This window comes from Natator depressus, chromosome 15 (assembly GCF_965152275.1).
Source record: "Natator depressus isolate rNatDep1 chromosome 15, rNatDep2.hap1, whole genome shotgun sequence".
NCBI lineage: Eukaryota > Metazoa > Chordata > Testudines > Cheloniidae > Natator > Natator depressus.
Window position 1 is genome coordinate 10269345 of NC_134248.1, and position 16978 is coordinate 10286322.

At 38.2% G+C, this 16978-nt stretch overlaps 1 protein-coding gene across 4 annotated transcripts in view; it reads right to left on the reverse strand.

Annotated features, from left to right (window-relative positions):
• Positions 1-16978, reverse strand: part of CIT (citron rho-interacting serine/threonine kinase) — a 93681-nt gene that overhangs the window by 25765 nt on the left and 50938 nt on the right. For all 4 annotated transcript variants that reach the window (XM_074972816.1, XM_074972815.1, XM_074972814.1 and 1 more), the window contains 5 exons: positions 15926-16042; positions 15330-15439; positions 12326-12500; positions 10213-10410; positions 7835-7888 (listed from right to left, as the gene is read on the reverse strand). In XM_074972816.1, the coding sequence (XP_074828917.1) occupies positions 7835-7888; positions 10213-10410; positions 12326-12500; positions 15330-15439; positions 15926-16042 (654 nt within the window). The remainder of the gene's footprint in view (positions 1-7834; positions 7889-10212; positions 10411-12325; positions 12501-15329; positions 15440-15925; positions 16043-16978) is intronic.

Sequence of the window (16978 nt, forward strand, 5' to 3'; positions counted from 1 at the left end):
GCATGGGCAGTCTTTCTTGCTTCTTATAAAAAGCATCTTGAGATACTTCAATTCTGATTTAGCCTAAAAAGGTACAAATATATTGCAATACAATTTATGATTAATTTGGTGGCACACCCTAGGGGTTAGAACATCAGCTTGAGAGCCAGGAGAGGAGTTCTGGTTCTCTTCCCACGTCTTCCACTGACTTGCTGTGTCCCTTATGCAAGGCATTTCACCTTGATACCTCAGTTTCCCCATCTCTGAAATGAGGATAATACTTCTCAAGAGGTTTTGTAAAACGTAATCTTTAAGATCATTAAATGAGAGGTGGCTACAGGTGATACTATTTGGAAAGCTGCTGCCTAGAAATTGCTTAATTTACTGTAACTAAAATCATAAGTAGCCAAGTTATAACTTATGAAGGAACAGGTAGTATCAAGACAATAGAGTTATGGATGGCAACATGACGAATATGACAACAGAAAAAGCTTGGCAGCACCACAGATTATAGTAGAAAATTCAGTATTACCATCAATGAAAAGCAAGGATTCAACCAGGTTGACAAAGCCTTGCCTTTATGAACCAGGATTGCCCATTTATTAAACTAGATTGACATCTCATTATGCAAAGTTTGGTTTTTAAAACTATCCCTAAGTTTTAAAAAATATTAATAAACATTGAGTATTTTCATACAACCCTCCAGTTTCTGTGAGTGGAAACCCGTATGAAAAACTCAAGGGGAGATCAGTAGAAAAAAATTCTGCAGTAGAAAAAAATTCTACCTGTACTACAAGACCAATGTAATTGGGGGGAAGAGAAATACCTCATACATCTAATCTGAAAACAGCTTAACAAAAAGAACCACAGATCATCATTTAGCACAGTTTGTGTTAAAATGCCCCAAATAGGTTCAAGAGGCATTTCAGCCCATATGTAAAATGCTAGTGTACGTCAAGGTAATAAAACACCTTATTAAAAGCAAAAATTAAAATTCCAGAATATCATCTGGTTACATGTTTAGACTTAAATGTTCTGGTTTCCCATGCAACAGTCAAGGACTTCAGTATCTGTAGTAGAGAGTATAGCTCCTTTCGGCTTTTCTGAGGGGAATGCAACCATTTCTTTTCGACTACAGGCTCTAAAGCATATTCATGGCAGCCTCTCACCATGATCCTAGATCTAAACCAACAGTACTTGCCTTTTAAACTGTTGGCAAAAAGACAGACTTAAACTACTCTCTACAGGGTGAAGGGGGGTTCTGTCAACCATTTGTTTAGGGCCAACTCATAAGGTGATTCATACCCTAAAATGCAACATCACTGTTTTCAGTAGTGTGGCCGTTACTGGAACACTTCTACTGCTCTACTGAAATTAAACATTCTGTCCTGGTATCACTTATACATCGTACAAGTTATTTAGGTACCATGATTGCACCACGAGAATATGTCAGTCTCTACATTGTTCAAATGGACACCAACTTAGAAATAAAAAAATAAAAAATAAAAACACGTCTGTCTGAAAATGTAATAACTGAGATTTCTGTTACGTTTCAGACCAGAGAAATTTTTCTTCTATTTCCAGTTTGCTTTCTTTATACATTTGACAGCACCACCAGTCTTGTCAGTTTCATCACCTCCCTTATACAATCAGTCTCACTTACAGTTTGTAAAATACAGGAAAGAGCAAGTGTAAAACTGCAAAACTTGGCAGCACGACTCAGTGGTTGGCGTAGCACTTGAAACAACTTAATTCATTTTCATTCAAACTGACTAAATTTCAAGATGATAGCGTCGTCCCTTCAGGGCGAAATCTAACCTTCCATTATAAGCGTGATTTTTCTCACTTCCCTCAACCTCACCAAAACTAAACCAATCTGCCTGAACTTGGTGATCTTACTCCAAAGCAGAACATTTCTAGAAAGTTTGAGGCAAATCAGACAAAGTACTTGAGAGATGAAGGGTTCAAAAATGGAAGAAATGATGTGATCTCATTTCTTGAACATTATTTTGGCTCATCCTAACTCCAAAATGGCTTGGCCTACAAATTTCAAATTTATTTTAATCTGTTAGCTTTGGCAAGGAATGCTCTCTCAGACTAGGGTTTTTCTTTCCGCAGATGATATGGAGGAAGCGGAGTTTTGCTGACAGATTTAATTATTAAAATCAGCTTCCATGTACATTATGGGCCCAATACAGAGTTTATAAATTCTACATAGCCGAGAGAGCCACAATAGGGAGGGAGGGAGCAGCAGCCTGAGGGCAACCACATGGGGCAGAGCCCAGATTTGGAATAGTAGATGAGAGACAGCGACACAGGAAGGTGGGAGCCAGTTGTGAGGGAGCTGTCTAGCCTGAAAACCAGGAAGAAGGAAATCATGCAGTTTAGGTTGGACATTAGGAAAAACTTCCTGTCAAGGTGGTTAAGCACTGGAATACATTGTTCAGGGAGGTTGTGGAATCTACATCATTGGAAATTTTTAAGAGTGGGTTAGACAACACCTGTCAGGAATGGTCTAGATAATACTTAGTGCTGCCGTTAAGTGCAGGGGACTTGACTAGATGACCTCTCGAGGTCCCTTCCAGTAGCACAATTCTATAATTCTATGTGTGGAGACACTGGAGGCACAGTCTGATAAAAAGGGAGGTCCAAGTCCATGAAAATCGCAACCTCCACTGAAGTCTTGTAACTGAGAAAATTCTTGAAGTGATTGTAAAATTAAGGAAATTCCCAGGCAAAAAACTATGTTACACTGGAATTAAATTTGCAAACAGCAATTAAGGGACGCGCTCTTAAGAGTACATAGTAGTGTCCTTTAAAAACCCAAATGCAATAGAAAACTTCAACATTCAAAGTTAACATTTATCTATTTCATTAAGTAGTAGTAGAAAGCATGAAAATGCACTTTCAGGACATCAAGGAAACTTAGCTGTGCCACTCTATCACCATCCACAGAACACCTGGAAGCAAAGAAACAATTCTATCCTCAAACAATGCACATCATCACCACATCTGTAATTCTGAAAATTAAGACATGATTTAACTGGACCATGTTAATCTTGTTGAGACAGGCTGTACACTACTGCAGTATTTAAACTGAATGCCTCATTGTCTTTACATTGCTACAATGAACTACACCTACCTTTATAATACCATACAGATTAACCAGAAAATGACTTCTCTTCTATGTAAGTGACCATATTCAGGACAATTCCCACCAAAACATACAATTTAAAATGCAAAGTGCTGCCGTGCTGTGATATTTCACATAGACTCATAACTGCCATAAATTTCTTCAGGGATTGATCAAAGATTAGGTAGCTCAGATGTCAGGGGCTCAGGATAGTAGTGTTTAGATTTACATATTTGACAGCCATACATAACTCAAGCCACATTCTCCACAGTTCAACGCTACAGGCAAAGTATGCCAAGAAAGCAGATTTAGGATGTTCTTCACTGCAGACTGCAAACTTCTTCAGACCTCCATCAAGATGTCTCAGACATTCACCGATGCTCCAAACAGGTGTGCAGGGAAGAGGTTCGATGCAGAAAGAAAGAATTAAGTTTTTTCAGGTGATCTCAGCAGCACATCAGTACAGCTACTTTTTGGGGGTGGAAAAGGTTTTAAGTGCAATCTTAACTTGGAATTTCCAGACTAATGTGTGTGGTTTTTCCCCTTAAAGTTCTGCTCTACTCATCTTTCTCCTTACAATCACCTTGTAGCTAGCAAGAAAGGGTACATGGAAGGAGAAGAAAGCATCCCCCCAAATCCTAGATTAATGGGGAGGCAAGACAAGCACCAGGATCACCATTACTGAGGCATACTTTAGGAGCAGAGGTTGTTTGCCCCACATCCTGGAAACTCACCTACTGCTTACCTTGGGGTTGGGATAATGCCATGGGTCTGAGGCAGCTTGACATGCCGGTGCCTGTGTTTCTCTCTGGCGCATATTAAGCAAATTTTTTTCTCCCTTCTCTCTCTCTTTTTTTTTTTTTTTTTTTTTTTGGAGTGGGGGGCCTGGGGGATCATGCTTGATAATTCCCCTCTTTGCGTTATTTGTATAGAGTGTTCCTTGTGCTTATCCAATCCCTAGCAATTGGGCTGCCTCCCCCAGCCACGAGCCACAAGCAACTGACAGATTTTTTTATGCATTTAACTCAGTCATACCAAAGTTTTTGCCTGGGCATTAGCCTCATGTTACAGTCTATCATCTTTTGACAGGCAAGATTTCCTTGCTACGGAATGAAGGTTACTGTATATGCACCAAAGAGGTAACTTCACTCAAGTGCATAGTCTCACTGAAGTCAGTTCAGAAACAGGACATCTGGTTGAAGTCAACAGGACTACACACGTGAGTAAAGTTACGCATGTGCCTAAAGGGTTTGCAGGATCTGTGTCTCAGAGTCCAATCCATTCACATGTGTTTATAGGATCAAGCCCTGATAAGGCTAAAGATAACAATAGGAGGTGATGACAAAAAAGTGTAGGTACTATTTTGAAAGTGTATCTGGTTTTATTGGATTATTCTCTGGATAAATGGAGATGCTGCACCCAATTACTATATCAAGATCTTCCATTCTCCTTGCCAAAGTAATAAATAAGAATAGCTTGTAATTGAAAGAGCCTGAAGATTCAGATGTTGATTTATATGAAGAATGTACAGGATTTTATGAACTTCACAGTAATTTATATAAGGGGGTCTAATTTTTCTCTAAGTTTTCACAGATAGTTTTACTGTCTTTTTACTGAAATTTATATTTATGAAATGCTTACATTACTGCTGAGGCCAACATAACTGTTTTTGTTGTCCAAAATTATTAAACCCATCAGTAAGCCATAATTAAGAGCAAGGTGGCAAAAATATAAACTTCCCTATTTAGTTAAATGCATTTTATTAGTAGAATCCTTCTTACGGTCTTGAAAATATTTGTTATGGAATATGATTTCAAAAGTCAAGTTATGCATTTTTGATGTATTGAATCTTTGGAAGCACAGAATTAGACTTTCCCTCTCGGCAGACTTGCTGGCTAAGCTACGGATATGATAAGATATGAGAGAAGTAAAGCAATTTTTGCTGTAATTATGTTATTTCTTATAAGACCGAGAGCAAAGGCTAAGGGAATAGATGGGAGTAGAAAGAGATATACTGAAGTAAACTGATTAACTCAAGCCTGAATCTATCAGAGAGCAATTGAATATGTAGTCCATGCACACAGCAGGGGCACTTCCAGCAAGCACAAAAGGCTTGCAATAGTCACACAACAACATTCTCTATGCATGGATCCCAAACCATAGTAAATTTTAAAGTACACAATCAGAAGAGTCTGACAGTAACCTGACTTGGTTGGAGGCACATAAGTGGACTGAGGGCATAAATAAACCAGAACATACATTAGAAGTGTAAGCTTGCTTTGTGTCCAGAAGCTCGGACCTCCAAAGAGTTAAACAACTAGGAGATATCAAAGAAAGTAGATTGTAAGTATCTTTACCTATCATTCTGTACAGCAACTTTTCACTCTACATTATCAAAATCATTCAGTCTTCAGTAATGCATTTTCTCTATAATTCATTTTATTTTCATACTTATATTGCTTTGAACTTGTAAATAATGTAAAACAAATGCAATGGCCATTATAAAGTTTGACAGCACAGTGCTTCAAGGAAATTCACTCTTGATGTTCACTCTGAAGGAACATCCCTTATGAGTAGAGCCACTAATCCTTACTAGGCTGACTAAAAAGGAATGTTTTTGAACTACAACCCTGATGGATCTCCTTGTTTTTAGTTCAGCACAAATTCTGAACCACTGCATAGGTGCTGGAATTAGGGGTGCTGCCGCACCCCCAGGTTTGAAGCGGTTTACAGTTTGGTTCAATGGCTCTCAGCACCCCCACCATAAAAATTGTTCCAGCACCCCTGAACCACTGTGACATAGCCTTGGATGTCTACTAAAAAGTTACGGCTGCATCATAACGGTCATTACTGAAGAACATGGGGTTGAAGCATCAGAAAGAGAAGAATGACAAGAATTCACTGATCTCTCCTTGGTCAATACAAGATTGTGCTGTCATTTCCTCAATTCTTATGAAGAAAAGAGGGTAGGGCTGTTAGACATCTTATGACATGAAATGAGAGTTTACATCTATGGACTATGGAGAGAAGTCTTGAGAACTATACTTTTCATTCTCTTGGGTTGAGAACTGAATGTGGTGGTGGAATTTCTCATTCATTCACTATTCATTCAGTTGCTGTTTGACTAATTTCTTATTGATGGGGATTGGCTGCTGCACGAACCATCCTTCTAAAGGACCTAAGATGAACATTACACTTGCAAATCTTTTAATGTGGCAGCTCCAAAGTTCACACTGTTCTTGAAACCACCTGGCAGGTTTGGCATCTCCTTCTGCCAGTCCTCACTGTTGGAGATTGTTGCCCATTCTTACGAAGTCATAGATCAGCCAAATAATGAATTTTGACTTCTTTAAGTTAGCTTGCTGTGCAGAAGAGAGAATTTATGGGAATATCCACAGATTATATGATCTTTGAAGCTGGCCAAATCCAATCATCTGTATCAGTCATTTGCACAGAAAGCTGCTAATTCTGTGCTGACAGCAAGACAGAGAACAAGGGAATGAGAAAAGGAGTATCTAACACTGAAGTAGAAAAAGCAACTGTGGGAATAAGCACTGATAGATAGAAGTGCACATGTGGACCCTCTAGCTCCTTGACGGAGAGAACAGAAGGTATAGATAGTCTGAATTTCTTTTGGAAGAGGTTAAACCATGGCAAATTAAGACTAGGCCTTACTTAATTACTCATTTCTTCAAATCAGTGTACACTGGAAACAGAGTAAAAAAATTTCCTGGCCCTGAGGAACAAGGACTACAGATTTGGGAGGTTACAAAAAAAAGAAAATTCTGAAAGATGTTCTTGAAAAAAGGCATTTTCTTTCTATCTTGGGTTTTCCTACAACACCTATGACTATGCAATCAAAGCATGGTTGAAAATTAACTTTGTGGAGAGGCCACTGAGTATGGAAGAGGAACACACATGCCAGAGGTAAGGAGCAATTAGGTCCAGCTAATGGAGGAGGGATTAGAAAGACTGAAGAGACCTGCCTCCAATTATTACACACAAGGTGGTGGTCAGTGTTGACACTTCTAGAATTTGTGTGTCATTGAAAGATCAATGTCATCATGGTCCACACAGCACCATAAAGAAATAAGCAAAAAGAGTGGAGATCTGGGAAAACATTTAACAATAAGGAACACATAATCTAGGACATCTGTCCCATATGAATGAAATGAATGAAAAAACATATCAAAAGATCTCTCAGGTAACAGAATGTGCAAGTTAAGAACCTAAATGAGTTCTCTTTGAACAAGAGACTATGTAACAATGTATTGTTCAGAAGCACAGGACTCCTTTTCCCTTCAGACAGAGTTAAAGCCCTCCTTAAAACCCAGATTGGCAAGATAGCGCCTTCACTCTGGCCTAGATCTATAATACAGCTCAGGATTTGGACAGGGAGACTTTTCCCTTCCCTTATAAGAGGAAAAAATCTATATCCCACAATTTTTGCAGCTGCTACACCATTCTTACTAGCTGCACTGCAATGAGATATTTGAATGGACTTCCTTCTCCAAAAAGATGAAGGACAGTTTCAATTTTAAATCAGAATAAAACCTCTAAATTGAGGCCTAAAAGAAATCAGATCCAATCAGGCTAACTCCTGCTAACTCCTTGAAGCCAAAAGCCAATGTCAGGAACAATTGTCATCAAGGAGTAAATGAGTTTGTTTCCTTCCTTATCCTTAATTTCAAAATAATTCAATGATCTGTATTTAATACTCACTGTGCAGCTATTACGAAGGGCTTCAAATTTACGCTGGATTTCATCTCTATGTGCCTAAAGGAGGTAAGAAGTTAATCATCAATTTTTCATACATTAGAATTAGAATCCAACAGCTGTTGCTAAATAAACTGCAGAACAATCTATCAGCAAGCAAAGTTTGGAAGACAGATGTTGCAGGCTATGAAAGCACTCTGTAGTGGCAAAGAATTGATTAAGTCACATCCTACTTAATCAAAGCACGCACATGCTCCCAATTCTGAGCTACTTTAGCAAAATGTACAACAAACTGGATGATGCAAAACATTCCATCTTAAGTGGTCTCCAAGGTAAGTGACCATTTAATGTTAAGTGTGTACCGTCTTCACTTAATATCTTAAGTATTTGAGTAGTTTGTTTTTACTTCCACATTTGGATTAATACTGCATGTAACATGTTTTTAATACTACATATATTTTAATGATCGCAAAGAAAAGTCTACAATGAAGCACTACGTACGCTTCCGCAAACTGCTCTGCCAATCTACCTCTACCCTACCCTGAGGAACTCCTGTTTAGTCCTAAGACTCTCCCAAACTGTGACTAAACTAAATAATTATTTCTTTGGAAGATGGAATCCGAAGTATAAAAAGCTGCAAAGCATTTTTAAAGAATGAAATAATGCATGCATCGTTTTACTTCCTTATTAACAAGCAAAGCATGATAAAGCAAAGTTCATGTTTCAGCCTCATGGCCTCTCTCAAGATTCACTCAGACGGTCAAACTGATTTAAGTTGTGACTAATATCATATGCAAATTCAGGCCTTAACAGATGAAAGGCTAGTGCACTAGCACATCCGATCACCTTTCAAGACATTTTCCTTATAGCCAAGAGACTCAGTAGGAAAAGTTGTTCAGCAGAAGTCCACTGTGATAACTAAAAAGTTCTCTTACCAGAACAGGCAATGCAAAAAAGACCCTCAAAACAAAATATATCCCAACCCATTAAACGGGAGTAAAGTGACATGGAGGTGCCAGATTGGAATCTTATGACATCTGGTACAAAAGCACTACCATTTCACCAGAACAGTTGTGGTAATATCTGCCTGAGCAAGCACAGATCACACACATTCATCTGTTTCGTTGGTGTGGTAGGAAGAAATATCAAACCATTTGTTTGCATGGCAGCTAACAACTCTGCCAAGTTTTCAAATTTCAGTGGGACCATCTCACTTTTGAGCAAAAAGAACTGCTTTGTATTTGAGATGAACTGCAGCCATGACCTATTCAGTTACTGTAAGTCATTCATGTTGCTGTTGCATTTTCCCAGCATCTATTACCCAGCATATACCAGTTTAGAACAATTCTGAGTGAATGACCTCCCTTCTCACTCCTAGGATATCCAACAGCACTGGCGCACACACGCACGCGCACACGCACACGCACACCAGTCTTCAGCTGAACCCCAATCCCATCTGAATAGTGGTAATGGCAAGAATTAGGACTCAATGAGATTCCCTTTTATCAGATTCCATTGGGGCAACAGACTATTTCCAGTACTCTGAAATAACTGGATTTGAAGGTCATTGAAGACTGATACTTCGATGAGTGATAGCCGGCAGCTCAAGTAGGAGGTCAGTTATTTCTTTGCCTCCCACAGCATTAGCAAGCCTTTGCAAAGCAAACATTATTTGAAATCCAACAGTTTAAAAGCATCTTTTTGTACTCAAAGTAGCAACCAGCAGCATATAATTTAATGTTCCGTTCACTGGGCAGGGAAAATCTTTCCCCTACACCAACCCCTGCTGAAGTTTGTGTCATTCACACACCTCACAAGAGACTGCAAAGATCTAAAAGTAGCAATTCTTTATGGAACAGCCTTTGGAGTAAAATTAGAGAAGCAACAACAGTATTTGTCTGATTTTTTTAAAAGGATAGCAGAGTTGGCTAACTTATTATAGAGAAAATACCAGAACATTTGCAATCACATTCCTTTTGAAACAGCACTACTTTCAAAGGTCATACATGAATTTAGAATTAAAAAAAAACAGCACAAAGTCAAAGTCCTACAGTAGGAATAATTTAGTGTGGAGCTTTTAGCTTATCAAGTAAACTGATGATATTTTCACTAATAGCCAATCAGTTTTTGCACAAGTGGACAACAAACAACAAGCATATGTATGTTTTGAGAGACAAAGAACTCTGACATTTTAGCCATCCCTGTGCCTTCCTCAATCCAAGGCACATTTCATATGTTGCACTGCAAAATTAAAAACATACAAAATTTAAGTTAGGACAACCTCAAAGCTAATAACTTAAGACACTTATTATGAAGGGTGCATCAATGTTCTGTCGGATCTGCAGGTATAGTTCGAAATACCAATCCAGAAGTATAGGACTCACCGTGAGAGCTTGAATCTCCTCCTCTGCCTCAGCTGTAGTCTCCTCTAGTTCAGTTTTAGCCTCACGGAGCTGATTCTCTAGGGCTGATCGTGCAGCTTGAAGCCCTGAAATCTGAGATTCTCTTTCCTGGAGAGTCAGCTGCAATTCTGTTAATTGTCGTTTCAATTCCAGCTTTTGTTCTTCATGCTCTAAGCTAACCTAGAGAGAAACAACAGCAGCTGATTAGGAGTTACTAATAAGGAAAGAGAGTACAGCTGCTATATTTGTTCATTTCAAACTAGAGACCTGCCCTAGAATTGCACTCTGGGATTGCATGGCAACACTCCAGTCTAATGTCAGATTTGGATGGATTGGTTAAAAATCAGACCTGAAGGTAACTATCCCTAGGATGCTGCTTCATCCATCACTTGAAAAACACTCATTTGGTTTGAAATGGTTCAAAAATAAAACTATATTGTGTTCTGAAATGAAAACTAGGATTTAAGAGTAATGCCAGCTATGTTGTAAATACGTATCAAATGTTGATATAGATAATTGTGACAATATGAAAGTTAAAGTATAATTTGTGTGATTATCTTCCATAGTTGCAAGTTAATATACTGCACTTGAGGCTCTGTAAGAAGAAACTATCAATATTACTTTGAATCTATAAGAAATGTCTTTATATACTGTTCAATTACTTTCATATTTAAACTTCCCTTCAGATTCTTGTTACAGACAGATCTATCTCCTACACTGATGCAACATCTTGGCAGATCCCATTTACCATGACAGAGTGGAGAAAATAGTTTAAAGAAAAAGTTCCAATTTAGCTTTCTGATGCCTGACTCCTTATGTTATTGCAAGTAAATCTGCCCATAATATTGCAGATGTGTGAAAAATAGCCCTGCCAGAAGACCTTGCACTGATGTCTAGCAATTTCTGGCTAATTAAAGGAATGACATTGGACATCCCAAATGTCTTAGCCAGAGTAGAGATTTTGGTTTTTATTGAGAATTAGAGGAGGGACAGCAAGGAAGGAAAAAGGATATTATCCAGGGAATCACAGAACATGAAGGGACCTCAAGAGGTCATCTAGTCCAGTCCCCTGCACTCATGGCAGGACTAAGTATTATCTAGACCATCCCTGACAGGTGTTTGTCCAATGTGCTCTTAAAAATCCCCAATAATGGAGATTCCACAGCCTCCCAAGGCAATTTATTCCAGTGCTTAACCACCCTGACAGGAAGTTTTTCTTAATGTCCAACCTAAACCTCCCTTGCTGCAATTTAAGCCCATTGCTTCTTGTCCTAGCCTCAGAGGTTAAGAAGAAAATTTTTTCTCCCTCCTCCTTATAACAACCTTTTGTGTACTTGAAAACTGTTATGTCTCCTCTCAGTCTTCTCTTCTCCAGACTAAACAAATCCCATTTTTTTTAATCTTCCCTCACAGGTCATGTTTTCTAGACCTTTCATCATTTTTCAAAAAGAAAAGGAGGACTTGTGGCACCTTAGAGACTAACAAATTTATTTGAGCATAAGTTACAGCTCACGAAAGCTTACGCTCAGATAAATTTGTTAGTCTCTAAGGTGCCACAAGTCCTCCTTTTCTTTTTGCGAATACAGACTAACACGGCTGCTACTCTGAAATTAATCATTTTTGTTACTCTTCTCTGGAACTAGGTGGAACTCTGGAACTAGGTGGTTCCAACCTATTTCTGCCTGTCTGCCCTTTTAATTTCAAAATAATATAAAAACCTGATTCTTCTAGTCTGCAACTGAAAATAAATGAATTATCCAGCTAAGAATATATATTGTGCCCATCACCATTACATCTGGGCACTATTAAAGGATGTTGTACAAAAGGATGAAAATAAATATAGTTCTAAGAAAGCAAGCTGATCTAGAAACTCAGACTCTACCACTATAACAAAAACCCAAAATAGTTATGCTCAACTCCTTCCAGCAAGCAATACATTTCCACTGTTATAGAAATGGAGCAAAAATTGGGTCATTCAGCTCAAGTCATGATCCTGCAGTGCTGAAAACTAAAACTACTTAATTTTAATTCTCACTGTACTCCTTGAAATGGGATACACCCAAGTACATCAGCCTGCAAAGGATTAAATTTTCACCTCTCGCAGTCTAGTCTCTAACTCCAACAGACGGTTCTTGTCAGTATGGTCCTGAAGACTGATCTTCTCCAATTGCTCTTCTAGTTTTCGGTTTTGGGCCTCTAACTTCCCAGCCTGTGTTTCCAGGTAGAACTTCTGCTGTCTGAGCTCTGAGATCATCTCCTCCTGGGCTTTCCTGATAGGAAAATACATAACAAGAGAAGACATAATCAAACTATATTTTGATCATGTAGTTTCATTGGTATAAAAGTTTCCTGGTAAGCAGAATGTGATCACATCAAAATTAGCTCTTCCTATTTTAAATTTCACAGCCCCTTTATGGAAAAAATAAGGTCTCTTATGTTGGCTTCCGCACAGATTCCCACATCAGTGATTAAACCAAGTACGTGCTTCAAGTAGCTCAGATATCATGGTTTTGTAGGCTGTGCATCTGTTTGTACATGGAGAAAGATGAACACCAAACCTTGGAAACCTACAAGAATGTCTGATCTACAGCTCATTCTAAGCTATCACCCTTTTCCTTGTCATTTGTTTTTCCATTTGGAAAAAAAATGGTTCAATGAATGCTGGGAGCAGGAACTTCCATATGAAAGATCAGAGGAACTGCAACTGGCTTCCTTGCATACAGATTAGTTCTGGATTTTGGAAACTTGCTAGGAGCCCAATCTGGCCAACACTTTAGCAAACTTTTGCCCTGATTGAAACCCTGATGTATGCACTGAACACACAATTACTTATTCACAGAGCTTACAAATATTAATGAACTCATATGCAGAAAAATACTGTGAGATAGGTATTATTATCTCTCTCCCAGAGAAATTACGTGGGATCACATAGCAGAGCTAGAAATAGAACCCAGGTCTTCTGAGTCACAGTCCTGTGCTTTGATAAGAACAAAATCATCCTTCCCCTTTTTTAAACCTCCCTCAACTGATTACTGGCAGCCAGAACTATCCAAATAGCCTGGGCAACAGTAGAACAAATGACTCCACCTTCTTCAGAACCAATCATTCATTTTTTTAGTTACTGATAGAACAAAGGCTAGTTGGATTCCACAGTTCCTTGAAGGCTCTAATTGCTAACTGTCCACATCAATAATGCTCAGTTTAGTAATAGCTTTTGTGGATTCAGATATGGTTCAATTATAGATTTACATGCCTTTTCACAGATCAGAGTAATGCAGTAGGGTTTGCTAGTTATATCTATAAGATCTACAGGCACTGCTCAAAAAGAACTCACTTCTCTTAATGACTAAGATGACTCACTCCAAACATGGGGCACGATTACTGACTTGCCAAAGCAATTTGTTTGCCACTCCCTCCCGACATATGAATATTTAACATAAGTCACAATGGGTAGAATTCCTTTTTTAGGCATCATTATATCTCTTCCTCTGCCTTTTGACTTTAGTCTGGTGTCCTCCTTCCAGAGGATGCATCTAGTCCAGCTAAATGGTGCTTTCAGTAGTAGACTTTCAAAGCTGTTTATGCAACCTCTTTTCAGAATTGCATTATTTGTAATTTTATTATTAAATTATTACAATGCCCATCCTTATAGCATCCAGCCACCAGTATATCTTATGATTTAATATCCATAAGAGTTCCAAAGTGTCTTGATTAAGTTTCTCCAACTCTTATATGTTGGCAAATGTCTCCATTTTTCATAGCCATAGAGCAAGGAAGAAATCATTACAGCATGGCAAACATGGAACTTTGGTCTCACATATGACAACCATGCTGGTTCCAAAGTTAATATTTCAGTTGGTAGAATACCCTTTTTGATTCTGGTAAACATTTCTTTAGTCAGCAAGAACAGCATTTCAAGAGAAGTGAAAGCTATTACCACACTGAGTTCAAGACCACTGAATGATGCTAGGTCTTACATATGCTTTCCCATGTATGACCTGGTAGATTACTTCTGTATTCTTCAGATTAACGATGTTATGGTTTTAGCAGCCTCTACAAACTTTTTGGATGATTAACTAGAGTGCATATAACAAGAGTATAATCATCTGCATAAAGCAACTCATATAACTTTAACAATTACTTTTGTGGAAGATTTCAGTCTGCTCAGGTTGAAGAGCTTGACAGAAGTTTGAAATGTAATAAAAATTCCTGGCTTTACATCTCTGTTGGTACAATCAATCACTGCTAAGAGTTCAGAGATTCTATGCCAAAACTCATCCTTGCTTGACTTCACAAATGGATCTAACCAACTGCTGTCCACTGAGATTATACCCAGCATTCCACTATGCAGCTGACAGTCTGCACATATTTCTCCAGACAGCCAAACTGTGATATGTCTAATATCTCACTGATAGGCACCAGGATCAGAAATAAGCAATCAGGATTAAAGAATCACTTCGATCTTAAGGATAGGGCCCCTCCACCTTTTTTTTTTTTAAAAAAAACAGGCAGAGATAACACTAATACCTTATATTTATAATCAACATTTAAAAACATGAAGGAAAATTCCTAAACCAATATTCACTTTTCTTAGATGTCTTGACAGCTGTTGGGAGCAGGATGGAAGCTTTTGTGAAGAAAGGATATTTAACATTTTCTTCTCATCTTTGAGTGTCAAATAATTATAATAAGGCTTTGAATTTCAATGAGTAATGGCCACCAGAAGCAGATGTGATCAAGTCCTAAACACCAGAAGCAAAAGGAATACTAATTTTTATATATCTCCACAACTGGAACAGCATTGGAATTACTGCTTCTCCGGAAGTGTTTCAGACATTTAAAAATGTTAGAATTTTTCTACAAAACTTATATATTTTGAAAAATTGCATGCAGCAAAAAAAGGGACAGCAACAGCCTCATGAAATGATCCAAAACAAATGCAACAATACAGACCAATAAAACTTAACAGCTATGATAGGGGAAATATTGAGCAAACTATAGTTTCTTGTTAGAGAAATAATATGTTTGGAGAATAGGTCTTACTGAGCTCACACCGGGGCTTGTAAATGCAAGAATGCTATAGCAGTTCCTTTACTTACATGTTTCTCTGTGTAAAAAGGCTGCTATTTGCTGCCAGTTTATTAGCCTCAGACAATTCCACTATTCTCTGCTCCAGTGACCTTATCTTCGAATCCATGGCATTGATCATCTGAAACAGAGCAGTCTGCCTTTGAGATCATGGGATGAAAAGTTAGTGACTACAGCAAGGGGGCATTTAAAAATCACTTCTAGAAACTTCATTCAGAAACAAGATATCGGACTGAGTGGACAAGACAACAAAGAAGCAACCACATATTCAGATGTCACATCTGTTACATCAATCTATAACTGCTTTCCAGTCTCTTCCAGACCAAGAGCAAGCAGCTCCCACGTGAACCATGTACTGGACTGCCAGGTAGTAACATACTAGGCATGGATGACTTTCTTGAAAGGGAATGTTCTTGGAGACATCATGAATTAAAAGGACAGCTATCAAAACAAAACAAAACACCACACACACACCTCCCCCACCCCCAAGAAGCCTCCAGCAACAAGACCCAGCAGCAACAGATCTTTATTTTAGGAACATCCCTGCGTAAGAGACTTAAAATGGCTACTCTTAAAATGTTTCAGTTTCTGATTCAGTTACACCTACCGCCTTCTGCTCAGCCAGAATTTTGCATTTCTCATGTGCTTCTTCTTCGTGTCTTCGCAGCATATTCTCAAGTGCTTCCTTATCGGCAAGATCTTTCTTCATCTGAGCATCCAGCACCTGAAGTAAACAAAACAAATTTCCTCACTTTGAACCTGTTTCATTAGTCAAAGGGCAGTCAGAAAGAAAGCCACCAGGGAAGCGTTACATTCGATGAAGAGGCTTGACCACTTCCTAAGGAAAACTAGATGAGATTGCAGGAAATGCCGGGGACAGCAAGCTTTGAGAGGACTACTCAGCTGTAAGAAATGGTTGAGTTTAATGAGTAAAAGGAGTTATGGAAAGGCTATGGGCTGTTATTGTTTTTTAAACAGTCTTTCATTATTAGTGCTCATGACATATGCCAGTTTGACATACATGGAAAATTAATTCCTCTATTCACAGAGGAAGTATGGCACAGAAAAGTAGCAATGTAAGCTCCTTTTCATTACCTCACTGATGTGCCTCAACATTGACCTGTAAGAACCACATGTAGGTATGAGAGAGTAATTCAGCCTCCATGACTACTTTAATCCTTTGCCTCTCTGCCGAGACATATAACAAGGGTACCAAGTAAGGTGGTAACCTGAGAGATACCAACACTTGTTCACTAGGAAGTGGACTGAAACAACTCCTTTTGGCTGTTGTAGATTTTTTTTTTTAATTAATACACTACAGATATGTCCACAGCTTTGGATTTTAAATAAACTGAAATAATAAAATAAATTAGGGCTGTCGATTAATCGCAGTTAACTCATGCGATTAACTTGAAAAAATTAATCGTGATTAATCACACTGTTAAACAGAATACCAATTGAAAATTTTAAAATATATTTGGATGTTTTTCAACATTTTCAAATATATTGATTTCTATTACAACACAGAATACAAAGTGTACAGTGCTCACTTTATACTATTTTTGATTACAAATATTTGCACTCTAAAATGATAGCAAAAGAAATACTGTTTTTCAATTCATCTCATGCAAGTACTGTAGTGCAATCTCTTTATCGTGAA